The following is a 26,670-nucleotide window of genomic DNA, read 5'->3' on the forward strand; positions in this document are numbered from 1 at the left end:
CGTAAGTAGACTGCCACAGGACTCATTGAGGGAAACTAGCAACAGAATTCATGCTTCACAAACAGCTTAGCTGGCAGAAGCCTTATTTTGATCAAATTCAAATTCCTCGAGCTAGAAAGCTGTACATACAGCTTGTGTTTGGTAATCTTCCCTTGAATTACCTTCTTCGTAAATGGCATAGTAAAGTACAAACACCAAGTAATATAACCGCCTCTCCAGCACGCTGACGTCAGAACTTTCACGTCTTTCCATGCCAGAAGGACGGAGCCATGAAGTGAAAGGCCGTGTTGTTTTTTAAAAAAAGCAATAGGACCCTGAAGGGAAAAACCCTCAACACTAGAACCAATCCGCAGTGTGGGGAGGATGAGTGGGTTGGTAAGGAATCTGCGGTTAGATCATGTCTCTACCAGATAAGGCGTTACCGAAGGTAAGTAACTTGTCCATCTGATAAAGACATCTAGCTGCAGATTCCTTAACTTTGAACAGATATCCAAGCAATGCCATCCCCAGAGCAGTGAAGGCGGAAAGGTTCAGACCAGGAAGTCCTGCAAAACAGAGCGACCAAACAGGCCTTCTCTGCCAAACTGAGAATCCAGGCAGTAGTGTCTCGCAAACGTGTGCAGAGATGCCAACGTAGCAGCTTGGCACATATCTGAAACGGGAACACCATGCTGGAGAGCCGTGGTGGCCGCTTTTGCCCTTATGGAATGGGCTCTAAGCCCTTCAGGTGGATCCTTCTTCCCTAAGGCATAACGGATTTTGATACAGAGGATTATTCAGCGGGTTATAGTCCTCTTTTGGACAGCACACCCTTTCTTTGCACCCACGTACCCTATAAAGAGTTGGTCGTCCACCTGGAACTCTTTGGTTCGATCGAGGTAGAACAATAACGCTCTTTTTGGGTCCAGAAGATGGAGACGCTCTTCTTCCTTAGAAGGGTGCAAAGGCGCATAGAAAGTGGGTAGAGTAACAGATTGCCCCATATGAAAAGGTGTTACCACCTTAGGTAGAAACAATGCCTTTCTGCGGAGCACCACTTTATCCGGAAAGACCACCAGGTAAGGAGGCTGTGATGACGGTGCCTGCAGTTCACTCACCCTCCTGACAGAGATTATTGCCACTAAGAAGACTGTTTTGATGGTGAGAAACCATAGAGGGAAGTTGTACAGTGGCTCAAAGGGTGCACACATCAGACAGATGAGAACCACATTAAGGTCCCACTGTGGCATAATAAAGGGTGAAGGAGGAAAGAAGTGGGCTAACCCCTTTAAGAATCTCTGCACCACAGGGGATTTGAAAAGAGAAGGCTAATCAGGTAGCCGGAGAAAAGAGGAAAGGGTCCAAAGATAGCCCTTCCAGGTGCCCAGGGAAGAGCCCTGCTGGGCCATTAAAATTATGAACAGGAGGATATCAGATAAAGATGCAGACAGAGGGTCAATAGATCGTTCTGTACAATATTTACAAAAGTTGGACCATCGTCAGGCGTATACCGACTTCTTGGAGGGACACCTGGCTGCCAGTATAACCTCACTGACTTCGGGAAGAAGGTCGAAAGCTATCAGCTGTCACCACTCAATCTCCATGCAAGGAGGTGGAGAATGGACAGGTTTGGGTGGAGAACCCTCCCTTGCTGCTGCGACAGGAGATCTTCCCGAAAGAGCAGCCTGATCAGAGGATCGATGCTCAGTGCCAGAAGCTTGGGATACCAGACTATCCATGCCCAATCTGGAGCCACAAGAATGACTTGTGCCCGGTTGCTCCTGATCTTCTTGAGCACTCAGGAGGCCGGAGCTCCACTCGTGAACAAGAGTCGCCGAGCGAGAGCCGCCATGGAAACTCCAGGGCATAAAACTGCTGACATTGTGCGTTCTCTACGGAGGAAAACAGATCTAACCAATGGTTTTCCCACTGTTGAAAGAGTCCTTGCGCCACCTCCGGATGGAGTTGCCACTCATGTTCTGCTAAGCACATTCTGCAGTGTTCGGCCACTCTGGCGGTCCCGAGAACCTGCCTGTTGCTGAACCAGCAGGGAAATGCCCTGCTGTTCCAGCCAAGTCCAGAGACGCAAGGCCTCAACACAGGGTCCACAACCCCACCCGCCTTGCTTGTTGCAGTACCACATGGCGATCGGGTTGTCCGTGAACACCTGAACTAGCCTCCGCTTGATGGACGGTGTAGGAAAGTAGGATCTGCTTTCATTGTCACCATCACTTTTTGCTTGTGTCATTATGTTTCACTGACTAGTCTGACTGGGATCATGCTAATCAGGACTCCAGTCTGTGCTTCTTGGTCATGGAGAGTACTTAGGTACACTCCAGATTGGATACTAGTGTATCCTTATAAGTTCCTAGTATATGGTACTAAGGTACCCAGGTCATAGGCACACCAGAGGTCTCCCATGGGCTGAAGCATGTATTTATGCCACCCATGAGAGACCACTCAAATTGTGACCACAGGCCTGCCATTGCAGCCCGTGCAAGCTTGTGCTAGCAACACTTATGCGACAGATATACGTTCTCTTATATCTGAGGTGCCTGCACTTAAAACCTATAAGTCACCCTTAAGGCAGGTCTTTCAATCCTGAAGGCAGGATGCTCAATAATAAGTGCAGGACACCCCTACGACCCTCGGAGTCCATTCTCGCGTGTTGTAAGTGCATCAGCCATTACGATACATAGAGTAGCCATGCGTCATTACACAATGCCTATCCCAAAAATGGATGTAACGAACCCTGTAATGTGTGGTATCAAACATGTTGGAATCATTCCGGAGTATTATTCTATGCACTGTAAAGCTCCTCCAGGAGGCCCTCAGTGCTTCTGGTACCAGTCTTCTAGACCCGGACAGCAAACTATGGCTGCTGCCGACCAGAGACACGATTCTGCCCTCTTGCTGCTAAGCCAAGCTTGACCAGGTGACGGCAAGACAATAGGTTTGCTGTCACAGGGCGGTGTGACCACCTCCCAGACAGGACTTAGTGTACTGGCAAAGGGTGGGGGCGCTTACCAGCGCCACTAGACTGCTCTGAATGGCACATATGGTGCCCTCCTTGCATACTCAAGTTGAAACCAGTTCAGGGTGCCGTTGGCTCCCGCTCTGGCGCGAAACTGGACAAAGGACAAAGAGTATCCTCTCCACTGTCCAGCCCCTCCTCTGGGAGGGACCCCTAAATCGTCCCAATCCTTTCCTTAGGGTACTTAAGGTCTTACATGGGGTGATTGTTTGAGAAGAGATTTGTCATGAGACGAGATACAGATCCAAAACCACTTAAGCTTCAACCGTCTGGGCACTTTGGGCTTCGCTGGACTTTGCTTTGTGAACCAAGACTGCAACTGGGAAGACTCTTGGTGCTCTTGGTCTCGTCGTCATGCCAGTCTTCTGCAACATCTGTGCCTGTGCTCCATACAGGTTCTTTACAACGCCTGTGGACATCCAAGACACCCGAAGGAATCTCCCTTGGAGTGAAGGAGTCACTCCCCTGCATCTGCAGGCACCACAACGAAGATGACTGGCCTGCTGTTCCTGAGCTCCTACGGACTCCCAAACGTTCAGCAACACAGATGGTGGGTCTGCAACTCCCTCGAGGCCTCCACTGTCTTCACAACACGTTTGAATCCAGTATCCCTCGTCGGAACTGCTTGAGCAATACCCCTGTGCACCGCATTGACTTGTCGTTACCAAGGCTCGTTGACTCTCTCCTCCAGAGATCTTCGGACTCCAAGAAGCTCCAGCCTCAAGCATCTCCTGCAGCCAAGATCTTCAACTATACCGCATCCTTTGCTCCGTGGGCCTTCATCCTATAGCGGGAATAGCAACCGCAGTCTATTTCTGGCCTGGGAACCATCTCTATAGCTGCCTTGGACAAAAGAGGTTTGACTTCCTTGCGTAGTAGCACAAGATGATCCTCCGTCAGACGGTAGTGAGTTGGAGGCATAGAGGGATGGGTAATCTCAAAGGGGTGGGAATATCACCTTCAAACTACGGGCAACACCCACCTGTCCGAGGTGATGTTGCGACAGTGGTGGAGGTACTGGCGTATCCTGCCACCTACTGGACGTTCATGATTCTGAAGGACCGGACTAGGAAGGTTTTGCGGTGGAGAGGGGTTGGTGGCTCAGCTCTACTTCTGACCTCGAGGGCAGCATTGAACCGTGGCCACAGTCCCAAAGAGGTTTCTGAACTTGCAGAACCCGCTGGCTGGAAGAGGGCTGGCGCAGTTGGAAGCCCCTTCTGTCGCAACACAAAAGAAACGAAAAAACAGATGAAGGGGGGGGGGGCTTGGTCAGCCAAGATGGCCGTGTGGACGTGATCCACAATGGCTTCGCAGCCAATTAATCAGCAAAATTCGTACCTGGGGACTCTCCGCGACTGGTGGGCACGGAGTTGGAGCAATTTAGAGCAGCGGGAGATAACCAGGTGGCAGCCGATTGAAGAAGGGCTGGCGCAGCCTAGAACTAGGGTGGAGAACAACCTGCAGCCATAGCAGAAGGGCCCACGCAGAGTCCTCCGTGAACACCATGTGTCTGGATCAGCGCTGAGTGAGCGGGGGCTTCCCACTCCCCATGGAGCCCCACAAGGCATCAAGTGACCCTCCCCATGGTGGAGGTGAGTGAGAGCCACAAGGCGCGGTGCGCAGGTAGTAACGCAGCGTGCCTTCATGGGGGAGAACCAGAGGGAACTACAAATGACCCTACAGTAATCGTGGAGGTGGCGCAGCAGAGACAGCTGTGTGGGGGAACCGGCAACTTAGAAGAGCTCCACCAACAAGATTCAGAGCGGAGGTCCGACACGGGGGAGCCGTATGCCTGACTTCAAAATGGCACCCGATTGAGACGATCGATGAAAAACAAAGTACACAGGCCTGCCTGAGACACAAGATAAAGACCTAGAACATTCCAAAATTAGAGCAGAGCAGCAGATACATCTTCCAGGCACCTTTCCACAAGCTCACCCCTAGATCTCAAAAACGGCCCACACTTCCATCATTGGAGAGAACGCAGTGCGGCACACTGACTAGAGCCGTGGGGAGGTCGGGGGGAATACGAAGTGTGGAAGGCGGATTCACAAAGGATTGAGACACCACAGGAGAGGAGCAAACTTAAGTTCTACTGAGAAGGCCTTAGACCGAAACCCTACAAGACTCACGCTGGCAGAAAGAACCGCCCAATACAAGGGAGCGAGGTGAGAGTAGGGGGTCCCATAGACACCAAGCCTGGTGAGAAGTCAGAATTATGTAAAACCAGCACAGGGGTAGTGGAGGGCTCCTCTATGCCTCCCAAAAAAACAACAGAGCAATAGAGTCTCCTCTTACTTCACTCCCACAACCGCTAAAGACCAACAAGTACCTATAGGAGGGGAGAACAATATAGCACTATCTAAAGAGGACCTAATTGCCTCCCTGAGAGAATTTAAACAGGCACTAAGGGAGGAACTAAAGGCGGACATGGCACAGTCCCTGGATTCGCTTAGGGCCAATCTCAGTGGCAGACTAACTACCCTACAGCAAGATGTTGACTCAGTAGGCACCAGGGTGATAGACATAGAAACCCAAACTGAAAATCTCGAACACCGAACGGAAAGGTTATCGTCAGCCACGAGGGAACTCCAAATTCAACTACAAGCAATGCTGCTGAAAAATGAACAGGTCAAGACATGAAAACATACCAATACGCAACCTGGAAGAAGGAGCAGAATGGCTTTACCTCGAGGCCTTTGTAACTGGGTCTATTTACTGAAACCCTGGGAGGGGCAACACCCAAAGTCAAGATTGAATGAGTCCACAGCGTGGGGAGGCCAAACCAAGGAGAGAAACGTTGACCACGAGATATCCTGGCAAAACTACACTCATTGAAGACTAAAGAGGCCATAGCGCAAGCCACCAGGAAAATGGACAGGGTGCAGTTTCAAGGATTTTCCTGCGAGCTATAGGAGGACGTTGCGCCAGCAACACTGGCGCGCTGCTAACAACTTAGGCCCGTCACGGAAAAACTCAGGCAGGATAATATTATATACCACTGGACCTACCCCTTTGGACTAGGTTTCGAATATTGTAACAAGGCGCATCATATAACTGAAGTTAAGGAAGCATTCGCGCTGCTAGGCCTCCTAGCCCCGGAGAACAACCACGAGGAGAATAATAACGGCTATCAAGAAGGCGCTCCCTCTGGCGCGGGGACTGGAAATCAATGGCAAAACTGCAGTCCTCCTAGATCGCAGACGAAATATGGCGCTCTTGACGTAATCTAAGAGATCCTGCACCTCTGACATTCCACCAGAAACTGGCATAAATTCATTTAAAGCCCCACAGAGTGACTGTGAAATCCCACTCCGTAATTTCAACTTTGGACAACAAGAGACCGCTGACTATGCATACATCAAATTTCTGGTCATCATTAACACTAAACCACCCTAGGATCAACATCCCGAAACACGGTAGGGGAGCATGTCAACAAGACTAAACACAAAGAAGCAAAACTTGTCCCATAATCTAGCTTCTGTAAACATATCTCAACAGCGGACTATGGTCATACTCGCCTCAAATGTTTGACAGACACCACAAAGGTGATCTGAACTGGGGACAGGTTGCCCCAACGTTGACTGTGTTGAAGTTTGATAACCTCTCCTTTTTATTCTTTAGTGTATTTTTCCCCTTTCTTTACTTTTATTTTAGAGGGCACACTGGAGGCACACAAGCGACCAACTTGGAGGGATCGGACATGGGCGGCGACCAGTGGAGGGGAAGGAGTGGGACATGCAGACAGAGGGAGGCGAACATGGGCTAGCGAATAGGTATACACAGTCAAGATGGTGATCACTGCACGGTCATGGAATGTTAAAGGTATGAACGCCTCTTCCAAATGCCAGAAGATCTGGAAATACCTTATTCCAGGAGACCCACCTCAAAAGATCGGAAGACCACAGACTAAAACACAAGAGATACCCACTGATATATAATACTCCTCCACTGCAAAACAAAATGGAGTTCTTCTTCTCTTCCACTCCTCCCTCAAGTTCCAACCGGAAGATTACAAAACTGATAGGGAGAGGAGGGCGGTATTGGTGAAAGTCCAAACGTGGGGAAGGCTTTGTACAATTGAGGCGATATATGCACCCAACGCTAATCAGGCAGTCTTCGTTCACAACACCCTGCCCCTACTGGGGGCTTTGTAGAGGGATAACGTAATACTGATGGAAGATTTTAACCTTACTTGGCACTGTGGGATCGACAGCACACACCCACACAGGTAGCTTCCCAAAGACTCTGAAACAGAATATTCAGGAACTGGGGCTCAGAGACACTTGAGGGAAGCACACCCAGAAGATAGGGATTACACCTTCTTCTCCCACACCCACAGCACCTATTCGGGACTCAACTACATTTTCATGAGCCAAGCATTAAAAAAAACATGTTCGTGAAGCTACCATACACCCTATTTTTATCTCTGACCATGCACCAGTACAGGTCACCCTGGAATGGTCTTGCCCTGAACCGAAATTTAAGAGATGGTTCTTCCCCAACGCAGTAGCGAAAGACAGAATGCTGCGCAACTCATTACGTGCATCAATCAAGGAATTATTTCAATTAAACGACCCCTCAGACACGTCACAGGCGAACAACTGGGACGCGTTTAAAGCTTTGGTAAGAGGTTACTACCTGACGCTAATGGTAACTCTCAATAAAGAGAGAACAACGGAAAGATTGAAACTGGAGGGGGAACTGAAAACATTGGAACAAACACACAAGGCCAATCCCACAATTACACTCCAGAGACAAGTCACGGCTCTGAAAGGGAAACTATGCATGATTTACTCTAATAGGGCAGAGTTGACATTGCTGCGACTTAAACAGACCTCTTATGCACAGGGCAATAAAGTGGGTGCACATTTGGCGCAACAATTACGAGTAAAGAAGGAAAAACACTACATTGGAGATATACAGGATCCCGCAGGTGCACAGACGCAGGAAGAATCAGGGAAAGCAAGATTATTTCGCGATTTTTATAGCTCACTATAGACCGCTGACCAACCCAACCCTCGGGCGTAAGCGGAATACCTCAGCGGAACTCCCCCAAGTCACACCAACTCCATTTCAAGGAGCCTAAAACCGAGAAAGAGGTACAGCAGGCACTAGGGGGTCTGAAACTGCAGAAGTCTCCGGGACCTGATGGCCTGACAACACAGTTTCACAAACCTTTTAGCGCAGACTTAATCCCCCAACTGACGCCCTTTTTAATCACATAGCGAACACCAAACAGGTAACAAACACTATGAGTGAAGCACTGATTACCGTGGTACCCAAACCCGGGAAAGACCCACAGCAATGCGGTTCCTACCACCCCGTAGCTCTTCTCAATCTTGACACCAAACTATATTCCAAAATCTTGGCTTCTAGATTGGAGAACTTGATGCCTGGACTGAAACATCCGGACCAATCAGGTTTTATGAAGGGCTCACAGACACACAAAAACGTGCACAGAGTGATTCACTTAATTGAAAAAACTACTAAAAAAACAGATTTCCCGAGTTCTCCTGGGCTTAGATGCCGAGAAGGAGTTTGATCGGGTAGACTGGTGCTTTCTCTTTGAGGCCCTTCAGCGGTTCGGCTTCGGCAAAACAATTATAAACATGATATCGGCCAACTTTGCAGCCTCAAATGCTAGAGTCCTTGTTAATGGGATGACATCTGATCCTTTTGTCTTGGGAAGGGGAACAAGACAGGGGTGCCCTCTATCCCCGCTCTTCTTTGCGCTTAGCATTGAACCATTAGCCGCAAGGCTCAGAGAGAATCAGGGGATCAGGGGAATAAGTTTTGGCTTGGACGACGATATCCTACTGACACTATCGGAACCGTGGCGATCCTTAACAGCACCACTCCGGGAGGATCTGGAGTGCTTAGAGGAGGTTGCAGGCCTGCGTATTAACCTACCTAAATCTTTTCTTCTTAACTTGACACTACCAGAGCAGAAAAGGAAGACCTGGTGGCTGCAACCCCTTTTCAGTGGGCCAAGAGAGAACTAACATACCTGGAAATAAAGTTGACCCCCAAAATCTAAGGGCTATTTGCAGCTAATTATACCCCCCTCCTGTGCCAGATCGGGGCCAACCTTAAGCGATGGGCACCACTATATCTCTCTTGGATGGGCAGAATACATGCCGTCAAGATGGTAGTTCTCCTGAAATTCTTCACTTATTTCACTGTCTGCTCATTGAGCTTGAGAGAGACTTCCTACGGGGAGTCCACACACTGTTAAAGAAATTTGTACGGCACAATAAAAGACCTAGCTTTCTGTTCGTCCTTCTCCAGAAGCCCTCTGATGAGGGAGGCCTGGCGATGCCTGATCTGACCCTCTAGTAGAAAGCAGCACAACTCTGTGTCATAGTGGAATGGTCCCAACGTGAGTCAGTCAAACACTGGCTACAGATGGATCGGGCGATCACGGGAAGGGTGATATGGGATCTAATATGGAAACCGAAGACGAATCGACCGGCTAATGCCTACATAAGCATGCCTACCAAAACAACTCTAAAAACCTGGGACGACGTTCTAAAGCAGACTGAATGGACTTCGTTCCCCTAACAATTTACCCTTATACATTACAACCCCGCTTTCCCACCGGCAATAGAGCCGGGTCCATTCGACGCGTGGAGAGAGGGAGGTTGTCTCACCTTAGCTGACATTTTCCATAACTGGGATATTTTAACATTTGAGATCTGCCAAAAGGGACTTCCACCTGCCCAACACAGAATACTTTTGCTATCTCCAATTGTGTCACTGGGTCCTGCAAACCAAGATTAGTGAAGGTGTGACAAGTGAACTCACAACACTAGAACGCTATGTGATGGGAGCCAGCTCAGTAAAAGAGGCCATTTCTTTACTTTACTCTCTACTGTTGCACACACTCCCATCTAGGCGTCCACGGCATCTCGAATTTTGGGATCGCCCACTAGCCAAGGACATCAAAGATACACAATGGAAAGCCCAATGGAAGGACATATAATGTCATAACCACTCTCTAGGTCAACAAGAGGCTCACTATAAGATATTATACGACTGGTATCTGTACCCTACGAAATTGAAGATATTTCCTAACACATCAGATCTCTGCTGGAGAGGCTGCGGCATCTTGGGCGACTTCCGGCACATATGTTGGGATTGCCCAACAATTCGGCCCTTTAGTCCAAAATCCTGGCTCAAGAAATTAGGTTATCCCACCCAAGACTCCCCGGATTTTGCACTTCTTGGTCTTCGAGACCCAGGTCTGAAACATGAAACGACAGCTGATCAGGCCATATTGTGGCTCTGCTTAGACGCGGCTAAAACAGCAATAGCTGCCGCTTGGAAAAAGACAGAAGCTCCAGCCCTCACACAATGGCAGGCACGGTTATGGCAGGCTCTCACTATGGAATGGATGAGTGACATTTATAGGGACAAGTTAAAAAACTTTGAAAATGCTTGGGGGCAACTGGTCAGCTATCTCTCTAGGGGTCACCCATTGACTACCTGTCCCACAAGGGTTAGAGCAATACACCTGTTCCAGTTCTTAGCAGAAACGCTATCAATGTTCGAATCTACTCCAGAGTAAGATTTGCGTCTCCAGGTCACCCGGGACCCCGATTATTCCAGGTCATTGGTTTTTATTTTATTTTCATTGTTGTTTACTTGCACCTTCCTCCCTTGATACAGTTTTGATGTGAGGCTGGTGGAAGAAAACATTTTCTTTCCAAAGGACTCCAGCCGTTTGGATTCCCTGTCCGAAGAGGCAGAAGGGAGCGCGGCACGGGAAGTCGAAACCTGAAACACCAAGCTTTTTGGGGGGGGGGGGGAGAGAAAAACTGGGTTGCCCAGTGCAGGGTGATGGCGGAGTGCAATTGTTCTATTCACAGGAGCCTGAGTGCTGGGTTTGGAAAAGGTGCTCAGAAGAATGTCCGTTAAGGCCTCGTTAAAAGGCAGCAAGAGTTCTGATGCGGAGACACCAGGATGCAGGACCTCCGTCAAGACTTTGGTCTTGACCGCCTCTGTAGGAAGCTGCAGGTCCAGAATGCCAAAGGCGTCCATTGGTACCACCATAGCAAACACCGCGCCCCTCCTCCATAGCCAGTTTAGGGGGAGACAGCATGCAGCAGAATGGTTGAAAACCTGTTTTTTTACACTTTAACGTTGCCTCCTATCTTATTTTCTCAGAGAATAGTGGTTAGCCCCAGGACACCCTCGGGTAATTGCTGCGCTTTAGAAATAGCTATAACAGGCCAGAATCTGGGGACGTGTCCAGGCCACTATCATCATCCAGTTCCTCATATCAGTCCATGTCCTGGGGCTGCTGGATTTCTAAGGGATCCTGCTCCCCGTCCCAATCCACTTCACCCCACCCCAAACCTTAAGAAAGGGGCTGGTTAGACGGTATGAAGCCGCAAAGCTCGGTAGACGCCAGCCTCGGTGTCATTGGACGCCAGACAGGCTCTGTATCATCTGGAATGAGGATGGGGAGGTGCCGAAGACCTCAGCTTCGGAGGTGGCGCCGGGGAAGGCTGCTGTGGAGATGCGACCGGCAACGCTCTGGACCCAGGGAACGGGTCTAACAGGAGGTCGCGGCGCTGGGGCCAGAGCCGAAGGTGCGGGACCCACGGGATCTCCTTCACCTGGGCCTGCAGGGCCCGAAGACACACCTGCAGGGTCAGGCTGCCCAAACACAGCGCACATGGCATTGTCAAACTCCCTGAGTTGAACGAGGGTCGCTCTCGGCCCCGGTAAGGGAGGGAGGCGCAGAGTCGAGCCAGGTGCCCGCTCAGCGGGACAGGGCTTAGAGCACCGAGGCTCCTCCTTCTCGCCGCATGGCGGACGGTGCGAAGTCGAAGCACGGTTTGACTTCTTGTGCTTCTGGTGATGCCTCTGCGTAAATGTGTAAATGTGTGTGTAAATGTGTTTGTATTTATATAGCGCACTTCTACCCAGAGGTCTCGTAGCGCTGTATTCATACCGCTGTGGAACCCATCCTGGCTTTCCTGTAAATGTCCACTCCTGGGCACCCCCAAGGTGAAGCCAGGCATCCAAGCGCTGCTGGGGCCGTTGTGGAGATTAAGCAAGCTATTGCCCAGAGTCACAGAGTGGGACCCATGATTAGACTAGGCACTGAGGCGAGAATGATCAGGTCCGGGGAAATTGAGTCCAAGAGCCGCCGAGGCGGGAATTGAACCCCGGTCCCAGGCCAGACCTCTGCATCAGGGTCTGCCGCTCTAACCATTGAGCCACGCTTCTCCACATCTCTCTTAGCTGACGACTTCGACGAAGAGGACTTCCAGCTCCCGGATGATACTCACACTTCCTCTTAACTGGAACCTGGAGCGAGATCGACAAGGCAACCTCTGTGGTGCGTCCCGGGCCGCGAGCAGCTTCAGGGACCGCTCCTTCAAAGCCTTCAGTGCCATGACCCGGCAATCTGAGCATGACTGTGTTGTGGTCGTGCTCCAAGCAACACAGACACACAATGTGGAGGTCTGTTACCGACATGGCACGGTGACAGGTACCGCACAGCTTGAACCACAAAGTCTTCCTACTGGACATCCAAACACACCAAAAGAAGTTGACAAAAAGTCAAAAAAACTCTCTCAAAAAGTGACAGGCGGAAGCTCTCTTCAACGGATCGGTGCTGACTGGCACGGAAAGAAAAGAACTGACGTCAGCGCGCCGGAGTGGCGGTTATATTGACAACACGGATGTCACGACAATGATGAATACGATGCCTACTCATCACGCTGAGTCGACCGACGCTACCTACTACCGCACAGGGGTACGGCTATGGATAATCTTCAAGATCCAGCCTAATGCCTGGAAGGTTAAAGGTAAGGAATCTGCAGGTAGATGTCTATGAGAAACAACAAATACAAAGATCTTTCTCACATTAATGTTTATGTTTTTCCAAGAGGTGTTGAAGCAGCGCGTCAGGCAAGGTCAAAGGTAATCTAAAGCACAGTTTCTTTTTATGTTTAACACATACAAACTACAAACAAGTAAAAACAATTTTAACACTTAATGTACAAACTAGCAATTTTAACCAAAGTCGTTATAATCTTCCCCATAGTACACCTAAAATACTACATGTGGAAAATAAGTTTTTGCACTGGTATACAAAACGATCTACATGCTTTTCTCCATTAATTAATGTGTACATCTTTTGCTGCACACCGTTACACTTCAATGTGGTGCATACTAACCCTAATCAATGTAGGGAGAAAAAGACATCCGTCAATGGCAGTGGAGAAAGTACTCAATCATTTAATTCTACTAAAATGAACTTATTCAAGTTAAGTAAAGATGTTTCAGAGGTCCTAAGTATTATGTCACCAGGTAAAACATACACATAGAGAGTTCCAGCAATAACATTCTTCATGCTTACCAACTCCTCCTCCTTCATGTGCTCTTTCAGCTCCTGCAGTTTCTCTTCAACAGAACTGGATGTCACTACGTCATACAGACTGCCATAAATACCATCAAAGTTCACTGGGAAAGAAGAGCAATGACAACCATTGAAAAGTGGAGAAAGGTACAGACGGCAACATTTCCATATAAATGTACATGGAAATTAATTTTCATAAGTATATCCGGTAAATTACAAGCAAGGAGAAGCAACTTACTAATGGTTTAGAAAGACCTCAAAACCATTCTTTCCCTTTCATGTATTTTCTCTTTTTATACTGTCCCCTGAGGCCATGGATTCTCAGGGTCAACATGTACTCAAAAAAGTATAGAACAGAACTGTGAAATAACGAGTTAGGTCTCTGCATGTATAAAACATTAAAGTACCATTGACCCTCATTTGATCTTCGACAGGCTTCAAAGTGTGATTAACAGGCAAGCCTTTTTTTAGTTCGATCAAGTAGTTTGTCATCTTACTAATGCTCCAGCACTGATCGTACTCATTTCGATTATACCAGTCAACACAACTTTCGCATCGCAGACTAAAGAACACGTTTCTTACCTTCAGTAACAATATATCTGTAAGAGACAAAAATTAGCTATAGATTCCTTACCTGAGAATTACCCCCAGGCGTCAGACTGGATCCGGAGAAATTTTTTCGTAGCAGTACCCTTACGTGTCGATAGGTGGCATTGCTCGACTCAACGTCTATCGTCGGAGTGGTGTTCACCGGAATGACGTTGCAGTGTCTACTTAGACGCCGCCCCTGGGCGCTGACGTCAGTTCTGACACGACTTTCCACGCCAGAAGCGCAGAGCCATGCAAGACACTGACCACTGGTGCACAGAACTAGGGCCCTGGAAGGGAGTCCCTATCCCTAGAAGTAAGTTCGTAGAACTAGGAGGATGGGTGGGGCGGTAAGGAATCTATAACTAATATATGTCTCTTACAGATATATTGTTACAGAAGGTAAGTAACTTGATTGTCTGAAAAAGAGACTATTAGTTATAGATTTCTTGCCTTAGAATAGATACCCCGGCAACACCAATCCCGGAGGTGGGTCTGCAAACCAAGTTCACATCAGAAAGTCCTGGAGAACAGAGTCGCCCAAAAAAGCAGTAATGCCTTGTAAAAGTGTGCAAGGATACCCACGTGGCAGCCTGGCAGATGTCAATTAATGGCAGGCAGTCCTACTAGAGGTTTCTTTTTAGCTACAGAATAGTAGATCTTAATGCACAGGACAATCCATCGAGAGATGGTACGTTTGTGCTCTGTCCGGCCCTTCTAGGCACCCACATAACCACGAAGAGTTGATTTCCACCTGGAATTCTTTAGTGCGGTCAAGGTAGAAAGCTCACTTTTTGGGTCCAGACGCTGGAGTCTCTCCTCCTCTTTAGAGGGATGCGGAGGTGGAAAGGAGGTGGGTTATGTGACGGTTTGACCTATGTAGAAGGAGGTGAGCACTTTGGGCATATAAGAAGACCTAGTACAGAGGACAACTTTGTCCAGATGGACAGAAAGAAAAGGAAGCTTTGAAGATAAGGCCTGAAGTCCACTGACCCGGCGAGCAGAGGGGATGGCACGCAAGAAAGCAGTTTTTAAAGTAAGGAGTCGAAGAGGACAATTATGTAGTGGCTCGAAGGGAGCACACAAAAACGAAAAGTGAGAGCAGGGTTCAAGTCCCACTGGGGCATTACGAAGGGAGAAGGAGGGAAGAGATGAGTAATGCCCTTCAGAAATCGATTAACAATAGGGGACTTGAAAAGAGAAGGCTGATCAGGAAGGCGAAGAAAGGCCGAAATGGCCGAAAGATAGCCTTTATTAGTGACTAGAGCAAAGCCCTGCTGGGCCAAAGAAACAATAAAGAGAACCTCTGAAAGGGGGGCAGAAAGAGGGTCCACAGCCTTTGCTGTGAACCATTGCACAAATTTGTTCCATCAACAGGCGTATACTGTTTTAGCGGAGGGACGCCTGGTTGCCAAGATTACATTAAAGACTTTGGAAGGCAGGTTGAAAGCTCTCAACTGTCGCCACTCAATCTCCACGCAAGGAGGTGGAGGCTGGACATGTTCAGGTGGAGGACTGTCCCCTGCTGCTGCGACAAAAGATCCTCCCGAAGAGGCAGTCTGATCGGAGGATCGATGGCGGTGCTCAAGAGCTCGGGGTACCAGACTCCTCATGCCCAGTCCGGAGCCACAAGAATGACTTGGGCCCGGTCGCGCTTCATCTTCATCAGCACTCTGGGTAGAAGTGGTACAAGCGGAAAGGCGTACAGGAGGCTGCAACTCCACCCGAAACAAAAAACATCGCCTAGCTAGTGCTGCCTTGGAAATTCCAATGTTCAGAACTGCCGATATTGTGCGTTCTCTTCGGTGGTTAATAGATCTAACCAAGGCTCTCCCCACTGCTGAAAGAGTTCTTGCACCACCTCCAAGTGAAAACGCCATTCGTGATCCATCATGCACCGGCGGCTGAGCTTGTCTACTCTGGCATTCAGGGAACCTACCAGGTGTTGAGCCACCAGAGACATGCCCTGATGTTCCACCCATGTCCAAAGACGAAGAGCCTCTTGACATAGGGTCCAAGACCCCACCCCACCTTGTTTGTGCAGTACCACATGGTGGTGGCCTTCAGTTGAAGACAGATCGCCCAGAGCTCCAAAAGGTTGATATGGAGCCCAGACTCCGCCAGAGACCAGAGACCGCTGATCTCCACCTCTTCCATGTGGCCGCCCCATCCCAGGAGTGACGCATCCGTCACTACTGTGGAGTCTGGTTGGGGAAGGGAGACTGATCTGCCGTTGATCCAATCCTGGTTCGGAGCCACCACTGCAACTGACTTGCAGCCCCCTCCGAGATCTGGACGACATCGAAAAGATTCCCCTGATGCTGCGCCCACTGGAACTTCAGGTCCCACTGCAAAGCCTGCATATGCCATCTGGCATGATCTACCAGCAGGATGCAGGAGGCCATGAGGCCCAGCAGCCTCAGGGTCGTTCTCACCAAGACCCGAGATAGAGGCTGAAACATCGGTATCAAAGCCTGAATATCCCGGACTCGCTGCTCGGGAGGATAAGCCCAAAACTGCACTGTATCCAGAACTGCTCCGATGAAAAGGAGCTTCTGAGAGGGAATCAGGTGTGACTTTGGCACATTGATAGTGAACCGCAGCGAATGCAGGAGGTCCGCCGTAGTCTGGAGGTGGGAGACAACTGCCTAGGGCGAGCCCGGTTTCAGCAGCCAGTCGTCGAGATAAGGGAAGACTGGAATACCTGATCTGTGCAGATGAGATGCGACCACCGACATCGCTTTCGTGAACACGTGAGGGGCGCTGGTATGGTCAAAGGGGAGCACGGTAAACTGAAAATGCTTGTGGCATACCATATACCGTAGGTAATGCCGGTGGGCAGGCAGGACGGGAATGTGAAGATAAGCGTCTTGCAAGAGGAAGCGGTTGACGTCCCTGGGGTCAAAGATAGGATGCAGGCCTTTGTCTTTCTTAGGTACCAGGAAGTAATGGGAATAGCAACCACAACCTACTTCTGGCACAAGGATAAGTTCGATGGCACCCTTGGCCAAGAGAGCCATAAATTCCTGACGGAGAAGAGCCAGTTGATCCTTCGACATGCAATAGAGTGTAGGTGGCATGGAGGGAGGGGTAGTCTTGAGGGAGTAGCCCCTTCAGACTATTTGCAAAACCCACCTGTCCGACGTGATGGTGCGCCAGTGGGGGAGGTGATGGCGAATCCTGCAACCCATTGGCAACTGGTGGCCCTGCAAGGTCGAACTAGAAAGGTTTAGAGGCTGGTGTAGAGGGGGCACTGTGGTACTGGCCCACCCGCTGGCCCCCGGACCCACGACGCTGGGTCCCACGTCCCTGGCCACGCAGAGGCTGGGCAGCTTGTGCAGGCCTGTGGCCCTGGGTGGAACGTGGTGGGGTACCCCTTCCGTAGCCACGAAAGGGGCGAAAGGCAGACTGCACAGGACGAGAGGTGCAACGAGGCCCAAGGATCTGGCCATAGCCCTAGAATCATTGACGCACTCAAGGGCATTGTCCACCTTGTTGCCATCAAAGGGCATGTCCAAAAGAGTCGATTCGACATCCCTAGAAAAGCCAGTGGATCTTAGTCAGGCGTAGTGCCTCAAGGCTACTGACATAGAAATCGTTCTACCCAGCGAGTCGGCAGTGTCAAGTCCACATCGGATGGCAAACTTTGCTGCATCTCTACTGTTAGATTTGGGGATCTCTAGTTGGCACAGGTAGGTACTTGTGACAAATAGAGACCCTTGCCTCTAGTCAGGATAAGGGGCTTACACTCCTAAATAACCCATGCTCACCCCCTTGGTAGGTTGGCAGGAGCAGACAGGCTCATCTCAGAGGCAGTTTGTAAAGCATTTCTGACCACAAACACTAACCCAGTGACAACACTACAGATGGACACCTCATAAGGTTTTTATATAAAAAAATAAGTATACTTTATATAGAGTTACCACAAGACAATAAATGACAAAACATACACAATACTGTTTCTTTAAGATGGTAGATTTAGCTTAGTTAAGTTCAGTTTTTTAGACTAGACACTTTACGTCAAATGTAGGTTAGGTTGCGTTGCGCTTCCACGACAAGCAATGTCGCAGCGAGGGAAATGCGGCAAAGTTCAAGTTCAAAGAAATAAAGACGTGAAGAGCTTCTAGATGCGGGACGCTTCTCTGGGGATACGAGAAGTTCTAGGTTCGATGCGCGGATTGCAGCGGCGACACACTTGTTCTGCGATGCGGCGGCAGTAGATCCACTTGCGACACTCTTTTCCCACGATGCGCAAAGCTTCCGCACGATGCGACAACTACAGCGGCGACATCCACGATGCGATGGCAGCAGCTCCGACGGCGGTGCGCTTCTCGGGGATGCGAGGTGCTTTCTCTTCGTTGCGGCACGCTTCTCTCCGATGCGGTGCAGTGCGACAGTTCCAGCGGCGACACCCTCCTTCGGAGTTGCGACGGCAGGAACAGCGTCGGTGACACGCTTCTTCTCGATGAGTCGCGCTTCCAGCTCCTTGCGACACGCAGTTCCTCAGAAGGCCCAAAACAGCAGCAGGCACTTCCAAAAGAACTCTGGGGAGCTGGGGGGTGAGGTCTGTTGTCCCTGAGACTTCAGCAGGAGGCAAGCTCTTTTCCAAGCCCTTGGAGATCCTTCACAAGTTGAAAGCAAAGTACACAAAGTTCCTTCTCCTTCCTTTGGCAGTAAGGCAACCACTGCAGGCCAATCCTCCAAGCAGTACTTCAGCATCGGAATAGTCTCTCCTCAGTTTCTTCAGGTTCCTCTCCTCAGTAAAGGCTTCTTCTTGTAGTACAAAGTGATCTAATTTCATGTGATCAGGGTCCCAATATTTATACCCCAAAATGTGTGTGTGTATGTGTCTTGTAAAGCGCACTGCTGCCCAGAGGCGTCGTGGCGCTGTAGACCGCTGGGGAACCCGTCCTGGCTATCCCTGTGAGATGGTCTCTACTGGGTATCTCCAAGGTGGAACCAGGCATCCCCGGCGAATGTGGGGGGCCGTTGTAGAGCTGAGGCAAGCTAATGCCCAGAGTTGCCGAGTGTGATCCCTGGTTAGAGTAGGCACCGAGGTGAGAATTATCGAGTCCGCTGACCCTGGTCCACGACCCTGCCGCGTCGGGAATTGAACCTTGGTCCCGGGCCATTCTCTGCTTCCGGGTCTGCCACCTCTAACCAGTGAGCCACACCACACCACTCCACAAAATCCTTTGTTCTTTGAGGGGAGAGGGGCCTTTGCCGAGTCCAAACCAGTTCTGAAGCACTCTGTTTACCAGCCTTCTCCTTTCCTTTCACAGTGCAGGGCAGGCACATCAGACGCCCCACAAGAGGTGGAGCCAGTATTGTGGAAGGCAAGTACAGTCCTGGAGCACTTTGTTTACAGGACCACTTCTCTTCTTTCAGTGTGCAGGGCAGAGACATCAGCCGCTCACCAGGAGGTGGAGCTAGCATTGTGGAAGGCAGGTTCAGCCCTATTCAAGGTTCAGGTGCAACTCCTCCCTCCCATCTAGATGCAGATCTCTCTATTCATCATTGGGCGGACTCATCCTGTCTCTTGGAATCCCCCATCCCTTTCACTCACAAAACCGGACAAAGGAATACACAACCTAGCAGAGGCAGACTTGAAAGGTTAGGCAAGCAAATACCCACACAGAATGTTAAACCAACTTCACTAAAAGATGTATTTTATCATTCTGAGTTCAGGCATACTAAACTCGAATTTCTACCATGTTCACTGAGACAGTTATTATTATAAACATGTAATAATCTAACAGCCCATTCTGGCCTATGGGGAACAGTTAGCCTTGCAATAGTGAAAAACAAAAATGGCTGTAATTCACTATTAGGACAAGCCACACACATCAGAGCTTGTCCTACCTTATACTTACAATGCACCCTGCCCTTGGGCCTACTATAGGGGTGACTGATATGAAGAAAAGGGAAGGTTTAGGGCCTGGCAAGTGGGTGCACTTGCCCAGTCAGCATGACAGTAGTAGACTGCACGCAGGCTCTGCAATGGCAGACCTTAGACACATTTTACAAGGCTGCTTCTGTGGGTGGCACAACCAGTGCTGCAAGCCCACCAGCAGCATTTGGATTTACATGCCCTGGGCACACTCTGTGCACTGTACTAGGGTCTGACAAGTAAACCTAATAGCCAAACATGGAACCACTGATTAATATATCAATTTACAATAGGGAGCACTTGCACTGTGGCACTGGACAGCAGTGGCACAGTGCCCAAAGGATCTAACATCAGCAAAAATACATGAGGCAACAGCAAAAATGGAAGGGAGACCCACGCCAATGGTGCCAGGTCTAACATCTACCTTCTGCGACAGCATGGGAGAGTCCTTCCCGGGCCTCCTCCGGGCACTGTGGCAGCACTTGTGCAACCATGCCCCATACAGAGTGGGTGTAATGGCCCAAGAGACATGCAGTGTTCACCAACTGCAGTCCTAAGCTTGCGGAAGAAAACATCTTCTTCCCAAGATGGTCGGGCTTCTTGGATTCCCTATCTGGGGGAGCAGTAGGGAATGCGCCTTTGGAGCTAGAGGCTTGTACTACCAAGATCTCGGGGGTTGGGTGTTGAGAGAGGAAAAAAGGGTGACCCGGGGCCGGGCGGTGCTATCGGGCAATCATCCTATCCACAGGAGCCGCTGTGCTGGCCTTGGACCAAGTGCCCAGAAGGATGTCTGTGAGGGCCTCATTGAATGGCAGCAGGTGCTCCGAAAAGGCCACTACCGGATGAAGCACCTCACTCAGGAAGTTAGTCCTGACTGCCACCGTGGGAAACTCAAAGCCTCAGCCGACCTATGCAACACCACTGCATAGGATGCTCCCTCCTCCGTGGCCACGGTAGGGGTAGACAAGCATGCCAAGGTCTGGGGAGGTATCCAGACAACTGGCATCACCCAACTCCTCTCGCCAGTCCGGCTCCTCAAGTTGGTCAGTCAGAGGGTCACCAAACCCCTCCCAGCCCTCCTCACCCTCCTCTGGCTGCCAGTCAGGGCGATAGGGAACGCCAGGAATAAACAGTGGGACAAAAGTACCCTCTGGTGTCACAACATTGTCACCATTGCCTATTGTGTGCTGAGCTGCTTCTGTCATAGGTCATTATTCTTGGTCCAGCACCCATGGCCAGGATAGGGTTACAGGCCGGCCCCACCGGCCTTGCACTGATGTCGTGGAATGTCAGGGGGTTGAATAACGCCAGGAAGTGCAGACAGGTTTTCAACTACATTGCCCGACACAAGATAGACGTGGTTTTCCTGCAGGAAACTCACTTGTCAGCTGACGCTGCCTTCCAGGTTACCAAGAGTTGGGGCCCTCACCGCTTCTTTTCCCACTACAGCAGATGCTCCAGGGGGGGTCGCTATTTGCATACATAATCGCGTTCCTTTTACACCATCGCACATAGTGATTGACAGCGAGGGTAGATATATCATTGTTGCGGGTACTCTGTTGGACCACAGGATTACGCTTGTTGGGGTTTATTGGCCTAACACTGACACGCCTGCTTTTTACACTGAGCTACAGGTGCACCTGTTGAACTTGGAACCGGGGCTTCTGATACTCAGTGGCGATTTTAACCTGCTGCTTAACCCAGCCAGAGACAGTACGTCTTCGGCCCCAAACACGAAACCCCGTTCTCGAACAGTCCATCTTGATGTTTGCTCCCATTTTTTCCTTATTGACATCGAGGCTTCTTTACATTCCCGCACACCCACGTACACACACTATTCGGGGTTTCACGACACCTGGACCAGGATCGACTACTGGCTGATTTCCCCAGACGTGGTTGGTTGGGTGGATGACCTCCTTACACTCCCTTGCACTTTGTCAGATCATTCCCCCATTGTGCTATGACTGAAGGTCCCCAGGGCGGGTGGCTATGAGAGGCGGTGGCGCTTCCCCGGGAAAGCTTTATCGGACCCTGTATTCACTGAAGAGGTCAGGGAGGCCATAGGTGAATATTTTGAACTCAACACAGGCACGGTAGACACCTGGGCGGTTCTGTAGGAGGGCTTTAAGGCAACTATCAGGGGAGTGTGCATTGCTAAATACACAGGAGCCTTGCGCGATATTCGCACCACCCTGCTCCAGATAGAGCGAGACATAGCGGCGTTAGATTCGGAACAACTCATAAAACATACGGAGGAACGGGAAACAAGCCGATTGCAGTTGATGATGCGATTCCGTGAGGTAGAGGATAGAGAGCTTCGATTTCTGACTAGGGCACACACGGCTAGGCAAAATGGTGAGGGCGACCGACCGGGCAAACTGCTAGCTCATTTACTGCGACCCCCACGCAAGTCTGCTTACATCACCGAACTTGTGGGCCCCGTTGGAGATACTCTACACACTACACCGGCAATATGCGATGCTTTCTTGCACTATTACGCCTCCCTGTACACTTCCACATTGACGGATGATGCCGTTGACTGATGACGCCGTAGACCGTGGTAACTATCTTAACGAGATAGCGATGGTGTACTTGGAGAAATGGATGGTTGATTTTTTAGCTGATCTCATCACGCCTGACTTAATCATCGAAGCTATCGACTCCATGAAAGGGTCTTCGGCCCCCGGTCTGGATGTCTTCTCGGCGGACTTCTACAAGGCCTATAAAGAACTGCTGGTCCCCCGTTTAGTGGAGGTATACGCTGAGGCCCTGGAGACGGGCTGTTTGCCCACCACGCTTCGGGAGGCGGTCATAGTGCTTTTGCCCGAAGCCGGGAAGGGATCCCACGCTGTGTAGTTCTTATCGCCCTCTCTCTTTGTTAAACTTAGACTACAAGATCCTGGCAAAAACCATCGCCATCCGCTTGTCACTACTGATGGAGTCCATTATCTCCACGGCACAGTCTGGCTTTGTACCGCATCGCTCCACCTCGCTTAACCTCCGCACACTCTTCTCCGTCCTGCACCAGGTGGATCCCGCCACCCCAGCGGCGGCGATTCTCTTAAATGCCGAAAAAGTGTTCGACTCTTTAGAATGGCCATTCCTTATGTCGGTGATGCGCCGGATGGGCATTCCCGAGTGCCTGGTGAATACGGTGGAATTGCTTTACACGCGGCCTGTGGCGCGGCTTCGCCTCAATGGCACTATCACTGCACAATTCTCCCTGTCGCGTGGCACGCGACAGGGCTGCCCCCTCTCGCCGCTTCTGTACATCTTAGCAATGGACCCGTTGGTCCGTCACTTTCAGGAAGGGCACTTACATCGGGGTCTTCAGTTCCGCACTGGACCACTCTTGGTGTCTCTTTATGCGGATGACACCATCCTTTACGTCCGGCAACCGCAGGTCAACCTTGAACCGTTGATCGTGGAAATAACCCGGTTTGGTGGGTTTTCGGGGTTGCGCATAAATTGGCACAAATCTGTTATATTTCCACTCACGCCTAGCACTATGGAATGGCCCTGCCCCTTCCCCCCTCACTTGGAGCCGAGATTCGGTGAAATACTTGGGGATACAAATACACCTGGAAACCGAATCCATCATCAGAAGGTCAGATTGAACGATGGAATCGTCTCCCATTGTCCATGGCTGGGCGTATCGCAATCATTAAAATGATGGTGCTGCCACCTTTTCTATACCTGTTCAACAATATACCTGTACCTCTCACCAAAATTTTTTTCACGCAGTTACGTTCATTGTTGCTACGACTGGTGTGGGGAGATAAAACCCCCAGAGTGTCTTGGCGCATATTGACACTCCCTTATGAGCGCGGTGGTCTGGGTGTTCCCGATTTTGATCTTTACTTTCTCGTGGCACAATGTTCCTACGCATACCCCTGGTACCACTCTGATGCCCGGATTGTATACTTGAAGCCGATTTGGTTCTGCCTGGATCACTGATCACCACTCTGCCGTCGGGCTTCCCTAGGGACCCACGGGACATTCAGACTGTATCATCGACCTGCTGGGCGTGGGGCAGACTGCGCCGCATGATGGGGCTTGCCCAACTATACTCTCCAGCCCTCCCATTGCCCAACTCCTCCTGGCTGGCTATCACTGGGGAAACTGTGGTGAAACAAACACTATCCAAATACCTTTCGTGGGCATGCCCGATGCTTCAAGACTACTGGTCCGGAGTACACCGCACACTTAGTGACATGCTGAGCCTGAATCTAGTCCCCATCCCCGAGATTGCCCTTCTGGGTTACATGGCCGACTTCCCTAAGGCAACGCGTAGGCTGGCGGCACTGGGGTTCCTACTGGCGAAGCACGAGGTGGCGCTTCGTTGGTGCGACCGTCGACCCCCGTTACACAATTCCTGGCTCCGAAGTATGGCACACTGTAACGCCAATAGTGAGGAATACTCTACCATGGTCCCCATTACATCCAGACCTACAGATATCTGGGGCCCGTATCGCACATATCCAACCGGCCTCTACCCCTCCTATGGATCCCGAAGGGATCAGTTAATAGGCTTCGCGGGGTCGCTGTATGCTGCTTCTGCTTTGTGGGTAATCTGCCTGATCAACTCCCTGATTGTTTTCCCCTCTCTCGTCAAATAATGTTGATATGTATGTGCCGCCTATACTTCCTCGAAGCTGGGGAATGTACCCGACCGCATTAAAGCCCGGAGTTGTACCCATGTATGTTTGACTATTGGTTATTTTGGCCTAATTTAGATCTCGAGTATGCTCTGATTATTATGCAATGTCTGTATGGCACTAAAGTGACGCAAGGTGATGCAACTGTAATCTTTCAACACTTATGCATCTCCTTTTTCGTATGTTTCTTTTTGAAAATGACAAATAAAGATTTTTTTTTTAAAAAGTACCCTCTGGTGCCAGTACCGACGTCTGTCGAGGTGTCCATATCAGGGATGAGGCTGGGTTCGACGCCGGTTGGGGGCACAACTGGCAGGGGGCGTCATCACTAGAATCGGCGCCGGGGAAGGTACCATGAGGTCGACCGGCACTGATCTGGATCCAGGCCTGGATCCACCGGGGCCCTGCAGAGCCGGGGCCGGAGCCGCCGGCATCGAAGACCTAGGGCCCCCAGCCGAGTCTGTGGGGCCCGATGCACGCCTGCGGAGTCGGGCTGCCCAAAAATGCTGTGCGGCGCTTAGTGGAACTGACGAAGCTGGGCAGGGGACGCTTTGGCTCTGGGAAAGGAGTAGGAAGGCCAGAGTCATCCCAGCGGGCTCCAAAAAAAGAGCCGGAGAGCGATGACGCTCCGGGTCCCGCATTGCATCGGCCAACTGACGGGGAGAAGGCAAAGAGCGACGGTCCTGCTTCACCTTCTTCTTGTGCGACTTATGAGTGCGAATACTTTAATGACGAATGGTGATGGCTCCGCGACCTTCCCCCTCGACCGGGACCTAGAGCTGCGCGGAGCAGACTTCCGGGCCTCCAAGAGCTTTCGGGACCACTCCTGCAAAGTCTTCAGGTTCTGGGCCCGGCAGTCAGAGCACGGCCTCGGGTCGTGGTCGCCCTCCAGGCAACAAAGGCACACGAGTTGCGCATCGGTCACTGACATCAGCTTGTGATAGGAGTCACAAGGTGTGAAGCCAGGTCACGGTTAGACATCCCTCGTGCACCAAAAAGACTCAAAAAGATGTTGACAAAAGTCGAAAAAGAGTTAGTCAAAAAGTGAATGAGGGCACTGCTCTCTCCGGATCTGCGCTGGTTGGCGCGGAAAAGAACTGACATCAGCGTGCAGGAGCGGTATCTAAATAGACACTGCAAAGTCATTTCGGCGACCATGACGCCGACGGTGGACGTGAAGTCGACCGTCGCTACCTATCGACTCGCAAGGGTACTGCTATGAAAAAATTTCTACGGATCCAGTCTGACGCCTGAGGGAAATTCTAAGGTAAGGAATCTATTACTAAAAGTCAGAAATGCAAAGAGAAATCAAATGTATCATGCTATAATCCAGCCACAAAGGCTGGGACCATACGAGTGCCAAGGCTATATAGCAAACGCAGCAGATGAATTACATAAGACATCGGTTTCTGAATTACTTTAACACGATTAGAAGCAGTCCTCTTTTTTTTTTTACACAACAGCTTTTAGTACTGTCTTCACAATATTTATATACAGTGAGCTTATTTAGGCCTAATTTTTGTTGCAGAGAACAAATGATGAAAAGAATAATAATAAACAGAAAACATTTGCATCAATTATTATGACAATGAAAACACTCCAAAAGTCATCTTAAACAAAATAGCTCTTTAATTTAAATATATAAACTATACCTTCTTTATCAGTGTAATTGCACTTATTGAAGATGCCCTCTGGTAGCGTTTTCTTCAGATCAGAAATATTCATGATATATTTAATTTCGAGCATATCTGACCTATTGAGACCAAGAGAATTGGGTAAAAAGGAATGCAATTATAGTAGTAAATGGTAACTTTTAATGAACCCCAAAACCAACAACCCAACCAAGTCTAAGAAAAAAGCAGGCCACACTAAAAAGCAATCAATGATTATCCTGCCCATGAATGAAAAGGTGAGATCTTGGATAAAGCGAAAGGAGGCACTCACACGTATTCTCTCCTATTCCTTCTAAAGATGCATTCATGTTTACAGCCCACACAGAGGTCTGCCCCAGTGATCAGATATAGTCTCATTGCTGTCTTGTCAGAAGCCAAGAGAAACCCAAATGCCATCTACCTGACATCATGACCTCATTCCACACACACACAATCATGAACATTTGGTTATGTGATGACGGCAGGACTAG

General features: G+C 50.0%; 1 protein-coding gene across 4 annotated transcripts in view; it reads right to left on the reverse strand.

Annotated features, from left to right (window-relative positions):
- The window catches only part of TASOR2 (transcription activation suppressor family member 2), a 1,020,110-nt gene that overhangs the window by 774,598 nt on the left and 218,842 nt on the right, over positions 1–26,670 (reverse strand). For all 4 annotated transcript variants that reach the window (XM_078677333.1, XM_078677324.1, XM_078677320.1 and 1 more), the window contains exons 10-11: positions 26,180–26,280; positions 13,392–13,495 (exon numbers count right to left, since the gene is read on the reverse strand). In XM_078677333.1, the coding sequence (XP_078533459.1) occupies positions 13,392–13,495; positions 26,180–26,280 (205 nt within the window). The remainder of the gene's footprint in view (positions 1–13,391; positions 13,496–26,179; positions 26,281–26,670) is intronic.

This window comes from Lissotriton helveticus, chromosome 1_1, assembly GCF_964261635.1.
Source record: "Lissotriton helveticus chromosome 1_1, aLisHel1.1, whole genome shotgun sequence".
Taxonomy (NCBI): domain Eukaryota; kingdom Metazoa; phylum Chordata; class Amphibia; order Caudata; family Salamandridae; genus Lissotriton; species Lissotriton helveticus.